The 17,187-nt window shown below is 44.2% G+C and overlaps 1 protein-coding gene across 1 annotated transcript in view; it reads left to right on the top strand.

Moving 5' to 3' along the window:
• Positions 1 to 16,900, top strand: part of LOC104615957 (desumoylating isopeptidase 2-like) — a 33,444-nt gene extending 16,544 nt beyond the window's left edge. Inside the window, exon 6 of the mRNA XM_010296588.1 lies at positions 15,984 to 16,900. Coding sequence (XP_010294890.1) covers positions 15,984 to 16,226 — 243 coding nt within the window. The 3' untranslated portion in view covers positions 16,227 to 16,900. The remainder of the gene's footprint in view (positions 1 to 15,983) is intronic.
• The last annotated feature ends 287 nt before the right edge of the window (positions 16,901 to 17,187 follow it).

Here is a 17,187-nt window from a genome sequence, read left to right as displayed (position 1 = left end):
TTGTAAGAAAATTTCTAGTGAATCTGTGAACCAGCAATTAATTTAAGAGGGACCGGCTTAGGCTCTTAGGATGACCAGTTCTTTATTGGTTTCATCCTCCCTAATTATAGAAAGAGAAAATAACATTGAGTCCTTTCTGTAAATGTTAGCAGATAACAATAAAGAGGAAGGAATTGTATTGGTACAAACAGAGGATGAAGTTTCAAGCAGTACAGTGATCAATGTTAGCCACGCTACGTTGTTTTGGAGTCAAATTATCAAATTACTACAGCAGAAAAGAGGAACTTAAAGATTATGAAGGAATCCCAGGAGAAAGCTATGTGACTATTAGCAAAAACTAAAAAAACTCTCTACCTACAGCAGTGAAATAAGGTCATTACTTTGATATGTAAAATTTCTCTCTCATGTCCAGGCCACAAGCTCAAAGCCATTCTTCCTTGATTCCACTGCTACTTGTTGGTGAATCCCTCACCACCCCTCCCTTGTCCAACCTTCCAACACAAGTCAAATAAGATAGATCTCAATAAAAACCTACTAGCATATTTTAAATTTTGCTTTAAATACACCTTCAGTGAACATCTTTATAGGAGTGGAATTTAGGGTTAAGTTTTCCTAAAGAGCTTTCTTGGTGGATTCTGTGTGGTCATTCACTGCCCCATAATCTGTCCAGATAATAAAACAAAAGTCTAACTGGCTAGTTCTGACACTTCTGCTCCCAGGAGTAGAATTTACTCAGGTCAATTTAAATAAACCCTCAATAGGTGAGCAGGATTTCTTGTTGCTGTTGCTCTTCACATATGCCTATGTTTATCGTTCCTCTCCAACATATTAAAAATGCAAATCCAGAGGAGGTGCACTTCAGGCCCAGGAGCAGAAGGCCCTGGATGGTCTCTACATCAAGATACAGAAAATGTGAGCTGGAATTCTTAAAGAAATAGCTGGTGTTAGAACACTAAGCCAAAGTCCTAGTCATTCAACGTGCCTCAGTCAGCAACATTAGAAATGTGGCCACCTCATGACAGATGTCTCCATCCCTTCTGGTAAACACAGTAATTTGGCAATCACTGTGTTTTGGAGCAGGATGAGAAGTAGCATAGCTTATCTTGGGATACTTCTGACCTCTTGGCGGAAAGACTGCTTGTAATCTGTTGAGACAGAGGCTGCTTGAACTGAAAGCAATGAAAGTTTCTATTCTCATTTCCCAACATCTGAATGCTTGCTTAACTTTACAGCCTTAGTGCTTTTTTTTTTTTTTCTTGCTGTAGTTCCCATTAAAACAAAACCAAACCTATCACATTAGGAAGCTCCAGGCCCTACCATGTAGAGCTATAACATGCAGCCTTATAGTGTGCAGAACGTGCTGACTACATGATGAGTGGCTCTGAAGGCTGTGTAGATATGTGTCACCACAGGGTGGAAAACAGAACTGATATTTGTGCCCTAAAACCAATCCTGAGACAAGTCTGTTCAGTGTTTGCATCGCCCTTTCCTTCAGACTCTTCATCTGTGAAGCAGCAATAATAATAATAACTAGCACCTATTTATGCACAGCCATGTTATGTGACAGTTAAAGACGGGAAACTGGAAAAAGTATTCAAAGAATTAGCAGAAAAAAATGTAGAAATTTTGTTCATCAGAATAAAATCGCTCACTGGAACCGGGATTTAACTCTAGCAACACAAAAGGCAGCCAAGGATTTTAAGTGAGTATAAACTCCCAGTCTCTCTGCTGCTGTAGCCCAGCTGAAAGGTGATGCTATCAGTACTGCAACGCCCTTTCACCACAGAGAGGGGTGGGGACGGAGGCTAATTTTTATCCTGAAAGGGGGAATGACCAGCTCTGCTCCCTACAGCCCTTGAGGCCTTTCTGCCCAGGGGCGTAAGCAGCGTGGTGAGTTCAGGAGGTGGTTGTTCTGAGCCTCCTGGGTAATGCCAGGCAAGTCACATCCCTGTCCTGTGCCTAAATATCCCTCCTTGCATGCTGGGTTATTTCCTTCCTTCAAAAAGGGCTCTGAAATCTTTTGACGCCAGCGGTCTTATTTGCCAAGGTTACTTAGCTGGTTCATGGCTTGTATTGCTCTGTATAAGCCAGCTTCACAGCCGTGTGGTGATGTGTGAGTTACTGTGTGTTTACACAAATTCGTCTGGCGAGCCTGAAGATTTGGTTGTACGGCCATGTGCTAGGTAGCTGTGTTTGGCCTCCTTAATTTCCTCGTCTGGCTTGCTAATTAGTATCCATACAGATGTTGCGCCAGTGGCTGGGCCCACAGGGGCCTCCATGGTTGGGAGGATACCATCTGGTCATATGGACTGAGGGCAGATGCAGCCACGTGTCCTGCTGGCTGAGGTCACGATTCTGCAGAGGGAACGGGAAGGAGGTATGAGGCTGGCTCTCCCTTTCTCAGGATCACACCGTGAGACAACGTCCGCATGTCCGATCACCAGGACCTGTAAGCCAGGTTCCCCAACCTCAGGAGGACTACTGAAGCCACAGGAGTCAGACTTTTATTTTTAAAGTTTTTCTTTTCTTGTCCTTCTCCTGTGTTTTCTCATCCTTCTCCTGTGTTTTCTCAGCAAATAGAACAGAAATCTTTGACCTATACCTGTTTATGAATGATTTTTCTGTCAAATTCATGTTTAATACAATGATGCCTCAGGTACCACCACCTTAACTGCTAACTGTTGTCTTTAACAGTTATAAAATTTGTGGTCTCACTAAGTGATGCAGACTGACTATCCTAATGGTTAGGGGCATGTCCAGACCTACGTTCATGACTATGCCATTTGGCTATTCATCTTGAAAAATCCCTGGACTGCAGCAAGTCCAGCACAGGCAGATAAGCTCTAGTTGACCACTGGGCATGACTTTGACCTGCTATCTACCTCTGAAAAAACTCACTTTGCAGTGCAATTGCAGCATAATTGCATGCTGCTGTGGCATTGAGCGTCTCCCTACAATGCCATGCATCTCTTCTGAGTCTTCTACCCACATTCACTTGTAAGCTGCAAGGGGTTTCTTACTCCCCCATTGGCACTTAGCTCTGAATTTTCCTTACTTCCTGCTGCAGACTGCCAAGCATATTCATACTTGCTCAAGACTTGGATCTCTCCTTGCTTTGCGAGTTCCCTATGGACTTCTAATGAGCAGCTACTGGATCAAAGAGGCATGGCTGGGTCTACTCACAAAGCAGCTCCTGTGGAAAGAAAACAAAGAATGTCCCGGTTTCAGCAGCAGTTCAGACTTCATCTTTTCCAATGCCATTTCATGGCAGCTTTCTCATTTCTCAAACCAGCGAACGTGCTGCATGATCAGGATTCTCTTCCTGTGGATTTCCTGAGAAGTTCTTCTTCATCAGAGAACTTTGGGTTATTTAAGAAGTGAAGAATGACCAGAGAGTGTAAGTCTCTGCCTAGTAAGTGCCACACACCATCTTCGTTACAGTTTTGAAGGAAGTTCTGACGTAAAGCAGGGCAGAATTTCCTAGTGGATAGTCATGAGAGAGTAATCAGATGCACTCCCTGTGCATGTGCCCAGATTCAATTTAAGGTAGCTGGTACATGCTCCACTTAATAGCTCTTTGCGGTCTCCCTTTCACCCTTGTGGTCTGTATCAGTGTGGAAAGGTGAAGGGAGCTTGATCTAAGCAGGGAAAGTTAGGGTTGCCTCAACCTTTCTGACTACTGCAACATGGTCCCATGGTACTTATATTTATAAACCACCTAAGAAAATTGTTTGTGGGTTAAAATGAAGAGGTTCAACAAACTGGGATTAGCAATTTGCCTCCAAGAGGCTTATTCCTTTCATGTTGCTTATGTTGACTGTCCCCAAAATCAAGTAGTATCAGTACCATGCTCTCTGAAGAAACTGTCCAGGAGGATGGGCAATTCTTTGGGGGACTTATGCCTGCACTTTCTGCAAAGAAAAATCAGTCAGGCCGTCCAGCAGCACAGCCCAAACTTCCCATCCTGTTCTGAGCTTCTGTGCCTTTCCACATGTCGGTACTCCAGGCGGGTAATGTTGCTGGCACATAGCAGGGATTTTGGCATTCTGATAAGGCTATGCACTGGTGGGGAATTCAGTTAGGACCACATCAATATTGGGTGAAGTCCTTCTGTTTGATTATCTGTTGTTAAGTCACTATGATCCTAACAATCCCTGTGTATACTTAGAGCAGTATGTTCGAATGGCTTTTCAAGGAATTGCAAAATACTTATGTTTGCTATGAGTTGTTCTGGCTTATGAAAGAGGCTAGTTAAACTCTGCCAGATGGAAACCTTTTATTGGCTTTTGAACACTAGAAAGACCTTTTAAAATGAAAAGAAAGGTGAAAATAATTTGTTCTTTCCATAATGTGATTTGTTGAATTTCCTGATTTTTCAGAACAAGGAGATGTGAGATAGCAACAGGACAGAAATTACAAATTGCTGTAAAGCAGACATAAAGGAAGAGGAATACACTTGTGCTTGCAGGCAAAAACCAAACTCAAAGTAATTCCCTGCAAGGACCTGCATGTTTGAGGTCCCAACCATGCTACTGCTTTGCAGGAGCACTTCTCACTGCAGCAGTGGGCCACAGGGAAATATGCCATGAGGTGCCGTGAAAGACATGCAGTTACACACTCTTTGTCACCCAGACTGTTCTTTGAGCATAGGTAAGGGTAGGTGCATGCAGATACAGGGAACTGAGATTGCTCAGAGGGTTCTTTTCAATGTGAGAGCACAGCTCGTGATTCCCCTGCAGCTCTACAAAACAAGTTGGGCTTGTGGAAGGCAGATACTAGGCAAGGCAAACGCAAATTTGGCACAGCTTGTACCCCCAAACGTGTGTAAAGGAGAAAGATTGACTGCCAGGGGTTCAAATATGCACATATAAGAATATAAGCCCTGCTGGTGCCTAGGCATATGGTGAGTGTACAGTGCCTGAGGACAGCATCTTTAGAGAAGATAGCAGTAACTAGAGGATCAGAGGGAGGATAAAGGTTTTCTGCTTCAAGGTTCTTCTCCAGTCTGCTGATATTCCTCAGTGCTGAGTGTAAGGATCACACCATGTCACCGCAGCTTAAAGACTCTGAAAGAACTTTTGCTGCTTAGCCCATTCACAAACAGAAGATGACTCATTTGACGCCCCACCAGCAATTTTCCATGCTTCTGAAGTTTCCTGTCTAAGATAAGCTATGGAGCTGTGTTCTTACCACAGTGATGACAGTTGCTGCAGCATGTCTCAGAAAAGGCCAAACCACCATGGAGAAAAATACCTTTGAACCAGCACCAGAACTGGAAGATAAGTGGAATGACTCAAGGAAACACCTCCTTCTCCCTTCATCAATGTGATTACTGCCGAGCAACTGGCATGATCCCTATTTAAGGAAACTCTTCAGCAGCTTGCTATAGGATGCACGACACATAATCATAAAAGAAGTGTGGCTTCTGAGCACCAGGGAAGATAGCCCCATTTATTCCCCAATAGCCTTACTCATGGTGGAATACCCATAAAGTCAGTGGGTCTTATGGAGCCTTTTGATAAGATACGGAGTTGATGCTCATCATAATTGGCAAATTGAGAGGCACTGATTTGATTCACCTTAAAAACTGTTGATGTTGGAACTTTATTTGAGGACAGCAGTGACAGAAGGTTTTATTCTTTTACTAGGTCTTTCCTCCTTCTTTCTGAAAGAGGAATGATTTCTTCCTGATTTGTATGTGTAATTTACCTTAAGTACCAGAAAAGGTCAAAATCCTCTGTATTTTGCAGTTTCCCAGCCTGGAGTTAGTTGACTGTCTTGCAGCTGCTCTAAAACTACCATACTTTTTTTTAAATTTTATTTTTAAGGAGAAGGCAGCCAGGAGAAGGCTGAGTCTGTTTTAGTAGGACCCGTTTGTGTTTTTTAAAGTATGGCCAGAGAATCTGCAGTAGCCCCCTGGACAAACCTGGCTCAGAAACACCTGAATTATCTGGTATGAATTCCCCTAGAGTCACTGAAAACAGAATTTGGCTGCATGACTGAGGGATGGTGGAGCACAGTTAAACATCCCTGTTTGCTTCCTAAATTATCATGACTTTCTCTTATACCCAGAGAAAGCTATTAAAAAAGACTAGAACCAACTCTGAAATTAGTGTGCGTGGTTCACGTCCCCATGTGATCATTCTTCAGAAGGCTCTTTAAGGTCATTTGGATTTGAGGGATTAAAAACCCTGCAGGAAAACAGATTGGTATCTCATTATCCAGCTTCCTTTTGTACCCACTGATCCTTTTCACCCCTTTATTCCTTTCAATATTAAAGGATCTGTTTCCTTATTGCTCAGTATTTCTTGATCCAAAGGATTGGATCCAGGGGACAGTGCTCAGAGATGCTGTCTGGGTAAATGGCTAAAATTTGTACTAATTATTAGAGCTGAACTAGGATTTTTGGAGTAAACCAAGTTATCAAAAGCAGAGCCTTTCACTGGGATCTGACAGGTTTATTAGAACTTTTGCTAGGACATTTTGTAGGTTCAAACAGAACTTTTAACTGGTGAGACATACTCATCTGCGATTAGCTGAGAGCTTCTGGGACAGACAGAAGCTTGCTGCGGTGTGGGAGAGCAAGTTGGACTAAACTTTCATTTACCTTTTCTCCTAAATTTCAGCAAAAATTCTCCTGAATATCAGCTACAAGATGTTGTGGAGCAGAGAGTCCCTCTGCCTCTCCTCTGGGAACCGTCACATAAACAGGGAGGTAACACATTTCAGCAGGAGAGGCCTAAATCAGAATTTGTGTGCTTGTGGTTTTAGAAACTCATTTTGAAGTTGTACAATTTGCAGAAGTTTCCAGAGAGAGAAAAGTATTTTGGGGAATTGGGGGTCTTGTTCTTGGGCTGAAGGGGCCTTGGAAAATAGACCTGGAGGTTAATGAAGGGAGCTTGGCCCACTCTTTGTTGACACAGGAAGGGAAGAGAGTCTCCTAAGAATCTGAGGTGGCTTAGGTAAGCCTTGGAAAATTCTGTAGAAGCCTAGATGAGACTGGCTCCTACAGGGCAGGGATTATGGACCCTGTCACAATCAAATGCTTTGCAGCCAGAGTCTTGGAGCTGCAGCACTGCAGTACTCCACCTGGGAGGTAAATGGCTCCCAGTCTCCCAAAGTCAGCAGTACTCCCTCAAATCAGCCTGAAAGGATGATTTCCAATAGGAAATACCTTGAAGAATAACAGATGGAGTCTGTACAGAGGATGGTTACAGAGGACTGAAATAGGCATCTAGCGTACCCACTATTGATGCTGACACTACAGTGATATTATTTAAAGCTGCATGCCAGATCGGATGGAAATGCTTGGTGAAGCCACACAATCTGAATCTCCTTGGGAGGCAGGGGATGATCTTGGTGCAGTCAGGCTTGCTTGCATGTGGGTCACATCTAGGCTGGATGCTAGGGCTTCTTTCCCCTTTTCTTTGTATTATTGGTAAAGATCTGTCCTATTGATAGTAGCAGAGAGAGGCTTTGTCATTCTGTATTAGCGTGATAGCAGGAAATATGCATCTCTCGTAACTGAAGCGCAGCGTAAGATATCTCTGTGATTGGCTTTAGAGCTATGTCTGCTGTGTACTTCCCTGATGGTACGGCTGTCTTGGTTGTCCTTTGTCAATGTGGTTGGAGCTTTGGTAGAACAGATGGATCTTACTTTACTGGTAGGGGGTGTGGACCTGTGCAGAAGTGACAGGAGATGGTAGCCAGTGCATATTCTTTTCTCCCTGGCTATTCACCTGTCCTTTTTCAGCCAAGGTAAAGCTGACAGCATATAACAAACTTACATCAGAAGCCTGCTTTCCTTAGAGGAGCTTGACTTTCAGTAAATTGTCTGAAAAAGGCAGGTCTGCTGAATCAAGGACCGAATGAGGGCAGTTTTTTAATCATCAGTGAATAACTCAAGCTTAAAGCTTTTCAGGTCCATCCACAGGCACACATGAGTTCTCATCATAATGTTATTAAAAACTAGGAAGCTCTCCTTAGCCTGACAGTTATCAGAGAGAAAGGATTAAACATCAGAGAAGGAAGCTTCGGGTGGCATTTGAGTCACAGGCAAAAGCGGCAGAAGCGTTTATAAACCACCCCTCAGCAGATCCTAAGTAGGCAAGTAATACCTGTGTTTTCCTTAGTCAACAACTGCTTTTCAGTTGCTCCTGTTGTAGAGGAGGAGATAGGTGTTTTGTTGCATAAAATGCTACGTGTGATTCTGTTAATGGCAGGGGACACGATGCTCCCAACACACAGAAAGGAGAGAAGGGAATGAACAAACAAACAAAAAAACAACCACAGGGCATGAAAGAACATTAAGAACACTTTATTTCCTGGCGCCTGAGCCAGTCCTCACTGAAGCTGATGGAAAGACTTGTTTCGTTGCAGCAGCCTTTGAATGTTGTTAGCTCTATGGGGAACAGGCTGTGTTTGTTTTCTGGTTTTTAACTGCCACATACATTTAGAAGAAGCTTATTAATAAAGACGTCCCGCACCTATAAATATCCTCATGGTTTCAGATGAATGTCATGTTTTTCTCCTGTTTCTGCCTGTAAGTACACACAATTTTGACTGCATGCGGCTAATAAACTGCTATATTTCATTTCAGATGTGGCTTCTCTGCAGTGGTAAAATGAGATTTCTAGGTGTAGCTTGTGTATTAGTTGAAATTTATTAAGTATTTGAGTGAAGGCTGCTATAAAATTATAAACAACTTTTTCCATCATTAACATTTCTAGCCTTGCTATCCTGAATGAGTCCTCTAGCCCAACAAAAATGATTAGTGGGATAACTCTTATGCACCTTTCAGCTCTCAGTCCATCCTCTTTCCCCTAGCTATCTACTTGTGCAGGGGAATAGTATGAGGTGACAAGTAATTTGAAATAGAAATCACATCACCCCCAAATGGCAAGTTTTTATCACGTCATTTCAATTTTTTGAAAAAGGGCTGATTTTGCCACATGTACCTCTATAGTTATCTCAGGTTTTTGCTTTAATGTGATCTATCTAGCCAAAAAGATTAAATGGGAAGATATTTTAAGAGTAAATTTGGAAAAAAAAATCATATTAGCCTCTCGGGCTGGTGTGAATTTGTACCATCTATTTTATTTTATCTGTTTTTTGCATCTGTCTTACCAAACCCGAAACCCCCACGTCCTTATCTGTTATAAATAAGCATAATACCTTGGAGCTAAGTTAGTTCACACTATCTGGGGAATTCATCTCTAGTCACGCCATCGTGGAGCCTTTGAGTCTTTGTGTGTACAAATGCCTGAGAACAGATGCCTCTTCCACAAATGAAGATGGCAAGGAAAATCCCTGTCCTTTTCACCACTGCCTGTTGATAAATGAAAAGTGTCAGGAGTGTAAATGAACTGTCCGAGTGTGTTGATAGGCTTTTGAGATTGGAACCTTTTGCTTAGGAGTCCTGCCAACACTGCTAGACAGAAGGTCTTTCCCTGTCCCTGTAAGTTCCTGTATTCTCTCTTCTTATTGTATCTCCACCCACAGTAACCTGCTGCTCACTAATGTTAGGTAGCAAGGCTTGTCACTGAAACACAGGATTTTCTTGGTCAGCTATTCAGGAAAAAAAATATATGCTCTTCATGTCCATCCCTCTATGCATATGGGTTGGCCTGGTCATGTTCAGCATGTCCATAACACGTGAAAGGAAGACTCTACTAGGCAACAGCTGTTCTCAGCCATTGGTCTCGAAAGAGCACCTGCTAAGAGAAAGCAGTTCCTCTTCATGCCATCATGATAATACGGATGAATTGCAGTTGTTCATTCATTTGGTGGGAGATTCATTATTTTAAATGTCACCAACAAGGCCAGACTTAATTATACTCAGCATTCCCAAAATGGTCATCTGTTATGAGGCCACTTGCTGCCTAACTTGTCATCTGGCAGCTGCTGGCTGTACTTAGAAGTGCTGGATCTTCATGCTCAAAGAGGGTATTGCCATGCTCTGGTGTTGGTACGTAACTCATCAGTGATGGTACTCATAATTCAGCTCAAATGTGCTTCATCAAGATGCCACATTTGTAGCCATCATGCCTCTCCAGTAGTGGCCTGGCCAGCGAAGCTGCAGCAGTGCTGCGAGTGCTGAGGTGCTATAAGCCAGCCGCCTTGTTTGACCCAGAGCGATCTACCGCGTCTCTCTTCTTGGCACCTCCGTGCACGCAGACTCTTGCATAGAGGTTCTCTCCTCAGCTCTCTCCTTCTGCCAAGGACCACAGAGGTGACCAACACATTTCCACTAGCATCACAAGGGGAGCAAAGACTGTGGGTGTTAGTCCCTCCTTTCAATGCTTTCCCTTGTCCTCCACTCCTGGCTAGTCTTAGGGAGACAGTGCTGATGCTGCTTCTGCTTTATGTGGGAGGAACACCTGCAGCCCTGGGGAGGACCCATAGCCCTGCCTGCTGTGGGACTAAAAGGCATTGCATAGGAGAATGGGGACATTTTAGACAGTTGCTTAAATTAATTTAAAAGGGTTTTTTTTTCCCTTCTTCCCTTTGACTTGGGATGCTACTTCCCAGAATGCAGCCTCCATTACTGAGCTCATTCAGCTTCATCTACAGTTTCTCAGCTGTACCCTTTCCTCTGCAAGATGCAGGCCATTCCTGGCTCTGCTGAATGTGTGCTGCATGCAGCTTCAGAGCCCAATGCCACCTCATCTATTCTGTTGATCCCCACAGGCTAGTTATATTCCCTAGAGTAGAAATTGTAGTTTTTACACGGTGACTATACAATAAATCTGTTTCAAGCAATTGATCCTAGTATGCCAACTCCACCAAGGTGAGACTGTGCTTTTGGGTGTGTTGTGAAGGCTGTACGTCAGCTCTCTTTCTGGAATGTTATTTTCAGCGTATATACCATGTGCATCAGGAGTGCAGAGTTAGAGGTACGTTCCTCGCGGATGCACTGAGACTCCCTTAGCTCTGCCAGCACTGGGCAGTTATATCACCAGTTTAGTTTCTGCAAGGTGGTTAAAAAGATGTCCCTGTTAACCCATGTTAATGGTTTATTCCATTTGTGTCTGAGTACTAATTAATTGCGTTGCCATGCTTCTCTTTCTATGTATGTTTTTTGGCTGCCCTAGCAGAGCCTGCAAGCTTTGCCTGGGCAGATGTGTTGGTTTGTATCTAACAGCCTTATTCAGAAATGCTGATAAGCATCATCTATGCTATATTTCCTATGCGTTGTGGGAGCCAACTCATGCAAACACTGGAAAGATTCCCCTTGGGCTCTAAAGGCTTTGCTCTTAAAGTGCTATGGGGTGTGTGTTAGACTCCTCAGGCATCAATAAAAGCCCTTTTCATTCTCCAAGACACACCAAGGGGAATACTGTACAGTAGCTCATATGGATATATGCCCCATGTGGATGCCACCTCATCTTTAGCAAGGCTGCTAAGTGGAAGTGGCAGTGGGTGGGTCAGCAGATGTTCAGTGCTGAACTCTCCGAGCCTCAGTTTGAAGACAAGAATTGAAGTAATTAGCATGTATTGTTTGCCTCTGCTCGTCTTGATTTTCACGGATAGGAGCACTACATGGTGGCTTTGGGAAGGCTCACTTAAAAAAAAAAATTGCTAAATGCCTTGAGTTATACCTCTGTGCATGGCCTGAATTGCCCCAATGGCATCATCCAGCACAACACAGAACTTAATTGCATTCGAGAGCTTTCTCTTAGGATCTACAACTAATCAGCCCTTCACTTTATTTTGAAAGGGGCTCAGCCTGTTAGACTATCACCTCAGATAATGTCTAGCATATGCCCATAGACCCAAAGCCCTCACAAAATGCAGCACATTGATAGTATTGTCCTCTAGAAGGCAGGAGGCTCAGCTTCTTCCATTGCTGGATGGCATTTAAACCCATGTTTCCCAGCTGCTGGGCTGTTCCCCTGCCCACAGTAAAACTTTACAGAGAAGTGCTAAGGCCTTGCTGAGCAGTGATGCCTAGTTTAAGAACTAGGGCGCTTAGGGAAGAGTGATGGGGTGCAGTCCTTACTCCCAGGGCAGTTTGTACGTTTTAACCAGTGACTGTTTAGTGCAAAATAACACAGCTCAAGATGCTCAGAGGATCTTTCTGTATCCCAAATTAGTTGTTTCTTGATGAGTTGAAATCCTGGTGTGGATTTGACAGCTGCCTAGAAATAGCACCCAAACTGTCAGGTCCCATTTCTCCCGCACATTTGGCTTCAGCCACGGATGTCTGAACTCTTATTTCCACTTGACTCTGCAGATGCCAGCTGGGTCATTTGCAGTTCTTGCACAGAGTCCCCAGAAGAAGCTGCAGCTATGGGAGACTCGGCTTTCTATCACAAGGTGCCGCTCAGTGGAAGCTGCAAGTACATGCAGCCTTTGCTGAAGTTTCTGCCTGAAACGGGGTCTGGTCTCTCGGTGGGCAACCAGAAGCTGCGCTCGCTATCCCAAACACTGGATTTCTGTCTGTGGCAGGGCCTGGCTGCCTCTGGGGGTTGAGAATAACTCACGCCCTCAGGAACCTGACAGTGAGAAAAAGATGAGGAAGTGTTATGCTCAGCTATGATAGCTGGACACTGCTCACCGGAGGCTTGCAAAGCTTGGGGAAGCCCTACATGGGCTGAGGTGTTCCAGCCATTGCTGCCAGTAGTCCAGCCTCTCATGTACTCCACAGGGTTTCCCATCCCAAACACTTTTCTGCCTCAGATAAGCTATAGTTAGCCCCTGAGCTTATTATCTCACATAGACTTAGCCCTTCTGTGTCTGTTTCTTTAAAGTTGCTTCTCCAGTCAGCCATGTATTAAAAGGCTCAGCTACTTTCTTGTCCAATGTCAAGTTCAGGCTCCACTACAGGTATGTTAAGTTTTGTGAAGTGGTGGTAGCAGGACAATTTGATATGATGGTCAGGAGCAGCAATTTCTAACCCATAACAGTTTATTATTTATTTACTAACTCTGACAGGACAAGTATGTGACTGATCACAGAGATATTTACCCCCTTCAAAAGAGAAAACCCCACTTGTCTGGCACGGAAGAAAAAAAAAGTAATATCCTAAACTCTAAAACATCTAACAAAGAGTTCTGCTGATGGAAACAATGGATGGTAAGAGGGTTTTGCGAGTTTAGTGTTCCAGTGTGTGGTTTTCAGTTGAGAATTGCCCTGAAGAGCTGCAGTAGGTAGATTCTTCTGTGGCTTCATACGCAATTGGAAAACACCCACTTCATCTTGCGTGTGCTGTTTTGTTTAAACTCAGTTGGCTTAATCCCACTGCAGTCAGGTTTATTTGATGTTTCTGCATTAGCTAAGTACCTCTGGATGCTCCAGCACAATATGCTTTATGGCAAGAAGTAAAAAACACAGAAGCAGGCTGTCGTGTTTGTGGCATTCCCTGCCGTTGTCCTTTTGCTCCTGTTGAGCATTGTGTTTTGCTGTGGAATAGTAACGAGGCTTCACTGACAAGAGGTGAGGACAAGCATGACTGAGAAAAGGGAAACCGCTTTGACTTCATCATTATTCTTAATCTCCACAAACTGCCCTTTACTGATTGATGGCCTGATGCCCACACATCTCCATTCTTTTTCTGGCTCTTCCTTGCCTCACTGATTCATCCTGGGTGAAGAAGCTCCCATAAACAAAAGGCAAACATCTCAGCATTGCTTCCACATTGGGAAGTGCTATTTCAGTTGCTAGGGGATCTGCTTAAAAAAGAAAGCCAACTCTTAAAAACAGTATTTCCATTTCAGGCAGCCTTGCCTTGTGCTGTTCTGTTGTTTCAGCTAATTTTCCAAAGAATCATACCCCAGTTTTCCCTGTTAATATCTGGGCGCAAGTCTTTATTATAAAGACTTATGACTGCTTGAGAACTAAATTCACATGCACCCATACATCACAAGGAGCGTAAACTGAATCACTTCCTCTACTGGCAATATGTTCCTTAAGTTCATCAAGAGGAAGAAAGAGAAACACTACAAAATCTAGAGGCAATTGTGCTGCAGTTTTTTGTCTTTGGCTCATGTTCAATGTTCAAGTAGAACATATTGAATACAACAAAAAAAAAATCAGCAGTATTCTTGTGAAAATGATCAGATATGTCTGGTGAGAAAATCAAATGGATCAGCAAATTTTCTATGAATGAGTCTTAAACACAGGTGGAGAGATCATCTGCTTATAGGCTCAGGCAATAGCTCTAGCAATGGAAACCAGAGATCTGTATGGAGATAAAGAATTGCTAACAAAGTAATTGTCCCCAGATTAAAAATTTTAAAAATACAGATTCATATAGCTGTACCTGAGGTTAAGTAGAATGCAGCACTGGTAAGAACTGAAATAAAAGTCCTTGGGGTGTATTAGGTAAGGAACAGTCTATGCTTGCAAGTAATTTTAGCAGCTAAATGGCTCTGCTCATTCTCTGATACCTAATGATAATGTCTTCAATTTCACACATTGATTTTTAAACAATGCATGTCAAAATAAAGTGAGTTCTGTAGTCAAATTAGCAGGACACAGGTTTGCCGCCTTCTCCACACCTCATTAGAAACTCCATGCTGTTGGAGCAGGCTAATTCCCTTATCCTCAAGGTGACTGTTGGAGTGGGGCTTAAATCGTTCTGCCCAGGCCACACGCATGAAGGACCAGCTGTCATCAGCCATAACAACTATAACGCAGCACAGACCATCCTCTAGCAAGTCTCCAGTTGTGCTCCCTGAAAATCTCTTGAAACCTCTAAGCACTGCATTTCCATTGTCAATAACAGACATCTTAACAAATAATCTCCTTAGTGGATTACAGACAAACACCCTCTTAGTTTTTGCAGTAATTACTATTAAATTAAGTATAGTTTTAGATGAGAAGAGGGTAGGAGGAAGAGCAAAGGAATTTAGTATTGGCAGAAGGTGCAGTATGGATAACCCCGGAACCACTGATCCCTATAAATTGTGGGACGAGGTCTGTGGGGTGGAGTTTCCTCCCTGCCTGTCTTGGTCCATGGGAGACAGCGCAGGGAGGGAAGAAGAATTCAGGCATTATAACTACTGTACCTCCCACAGACTTCAGGCTCTAGTATCCTGGTGAAGGGCCGCACAGGCATTATATTTAGTAAAGACAGGCTCTTGAGGCACCCCAGCTGTTCAGTTCCACGTGCTGCCTCCTGTGTCTGGTGAGGGAAATGGTAAAATGTAAAGGGAAACTTTCCTTACAGGCCCTAAGCCAGATACTGCTACTAAAATCTGGCACCTGTACGTATATGTGGTCAAATGCTACGGAAGAAAGGAGCTGCCCTATGCAGCAACTTGTTTCCTTGTGCTGAATATGAGATGATCTTGGAAAACAATATCTGTGCTAGCAGAGTGTAACCCAAATCACTGCCAGGAGCATCGATGATGAAACACAGCCCTAGCAAGAAGCTCGTACTTTTCTGTTTTGTTTCTTGCTTTCCCACATTTAGGAAATACCCTATGAGAAGAAATGAAAGGGTGATGTGCTAGGACAGGAAAAGGACCCCCAGATACTGTAACCTGACCGACCTGGTGCGTCAGCCCAAGAAGGAAAAGGGAGCAGCAAGAACAGCTTCTCAGACACCTCCATCCACCTAGGCAGGCTCAGCTTCTGGGCTCCTCCAGGTCTGGCCAGCAACAGCTTAAATATTTTTCCAAAATTTTTGAGCTACTTGGAAAATTAGTGTTGAGAAGCACCAGCAGGCCTGTCCTTTCACCCATGGTCTGCCTGGAGAACAGAGTGTCCAGAGCTGTTGAGGGCCATGAACTCGGTTTTCCCTGGCCTCTGCTATGATGCTGACAAGGGCTATGGCTGGCCGGGCTCTCTGCGTGTCGAGCAGTTGTGTCGTCATTTGCATTTATAGCTGTTTCTGACTGCAGAAGATGCTCCCTACATTTCAAACACCTCTCTCAGGAATTCACCCTGCCGAGGTGGTGGGGTGGATGGGGATGACATTGCCACCATGCATGTGTTTTGGTACTATTAACCATGCTCCTTTTTGGTTTGCTCCACAGATACTATGTGGGAAAGAGATCCCCCGCTGGGTGAACCGCCTTGCCTACTTCAGCTCATGCATCCCCTTCCTCCAGAGTTGCCTCCCCAAGGAGTGGCTGACCCCAGCAGCTCTACAGAGCCACATCAGCCTTGGCCTCCACAAGGAGGAGCAGGGGGACACAACGGACGAGGAGTCCCCCTCCACCTCAGCAGCCCCCTCAGCCTCAGGCACATCGCGAACCTGTAGACATACCCGGGTCTAAACTGTGTTCAGCGTGTCCTCAAATAAGATTCCCCTCTCTCTTGTACTATTTCTTTCTCGCAGCCTTTCGCACACCTTGGTTTCTCTCTTCTCTTCAATGGACAACATGGGGGAGGCAAGACCCTTTCTACTATGGAGGTGAAGCTTCAGTCCCTTTTCCAAGGGCGGCCACTACAGTTGCTTGGCAAAATGACTATGAACCCCAATGCTAAACAGAGGAGTGTGGCAACTAAACTGGATTGTCCTCCCAGGGCCCCCCATGCTCCTCGATCCACAGAGAACTGCTGTCTCTCTCGGGCACGAGAGCATGCATATGGGCAGGGGGGTACCATGCTGTGACGTTCCTTCTCTGGAACCGTTTTATCTTTTTATCTCTTCCCCCATCCATGTGAGCCCAGCAGCCTCCTCTCTATTTTGGCTGGGTTTGCCATTCCCCTATGACAAATCTCCTGCCCACACGCAGTGAAAGAAGCAGAGACAGAACTCAACCTTCTCATCTCTTAGACCAGCAACAAGCTCCACTCAGCCCCATCCCTTTTGTAATTATCAGGTTTCTAACTCATGTGAAGGACAAATGAAAGGTGCTGCTGTTCTACAACCACCAGTTTTCAGTACTTAAATTTAAGAGCTCAAATGGCTGTCCTGCTTTTGAAAATAATAACAAACAACCTAGAAAATGAATGTGTTACCATGGCTTTTCTTTGGGGTCAAAAAGAGGATGGGGCTAGTGCTTAGAGGCAGCTACTAAGTAGATGTAGAGATGATTGTTGACCATATTGGTGCTTTTTGGCACAGACCCGTCTCAGTTCCTCTAATCCTAGGCAGCGTCCCTCATTTCCTTTTTTCCCACAGATTTGCTGGGGAATCTCTCTCCTAGCTGACATTTGCTGGCTGTCTCTGGGGTGATGGCCCTCCTGAGCACAAGGAGGAGGAGAGACAATCTGTTGGGAAGGTCAGTATTC

Source organism: Phaethon lepturus, unplaced genomic scaffold (assembly GCF_000687285.1).
Source record: "Phaethon lepturus isolate BGI_N335 unplaced genomic scaffold, ASM68728v1 scaffold53861, whole genome shotgun sequence".
Taxonomy (NCBI): Eukaryota; Metazoa; Chordata; class Aves; order Phaethontiformes; family Phaethontidae; genus Phaethon; species Phaethon lepturus.
The sequence above is the reverse complement of the archived record's forward strand: the minus strand, read 5'-3'. Positions and strand labels throughout refer to the sequence as shown.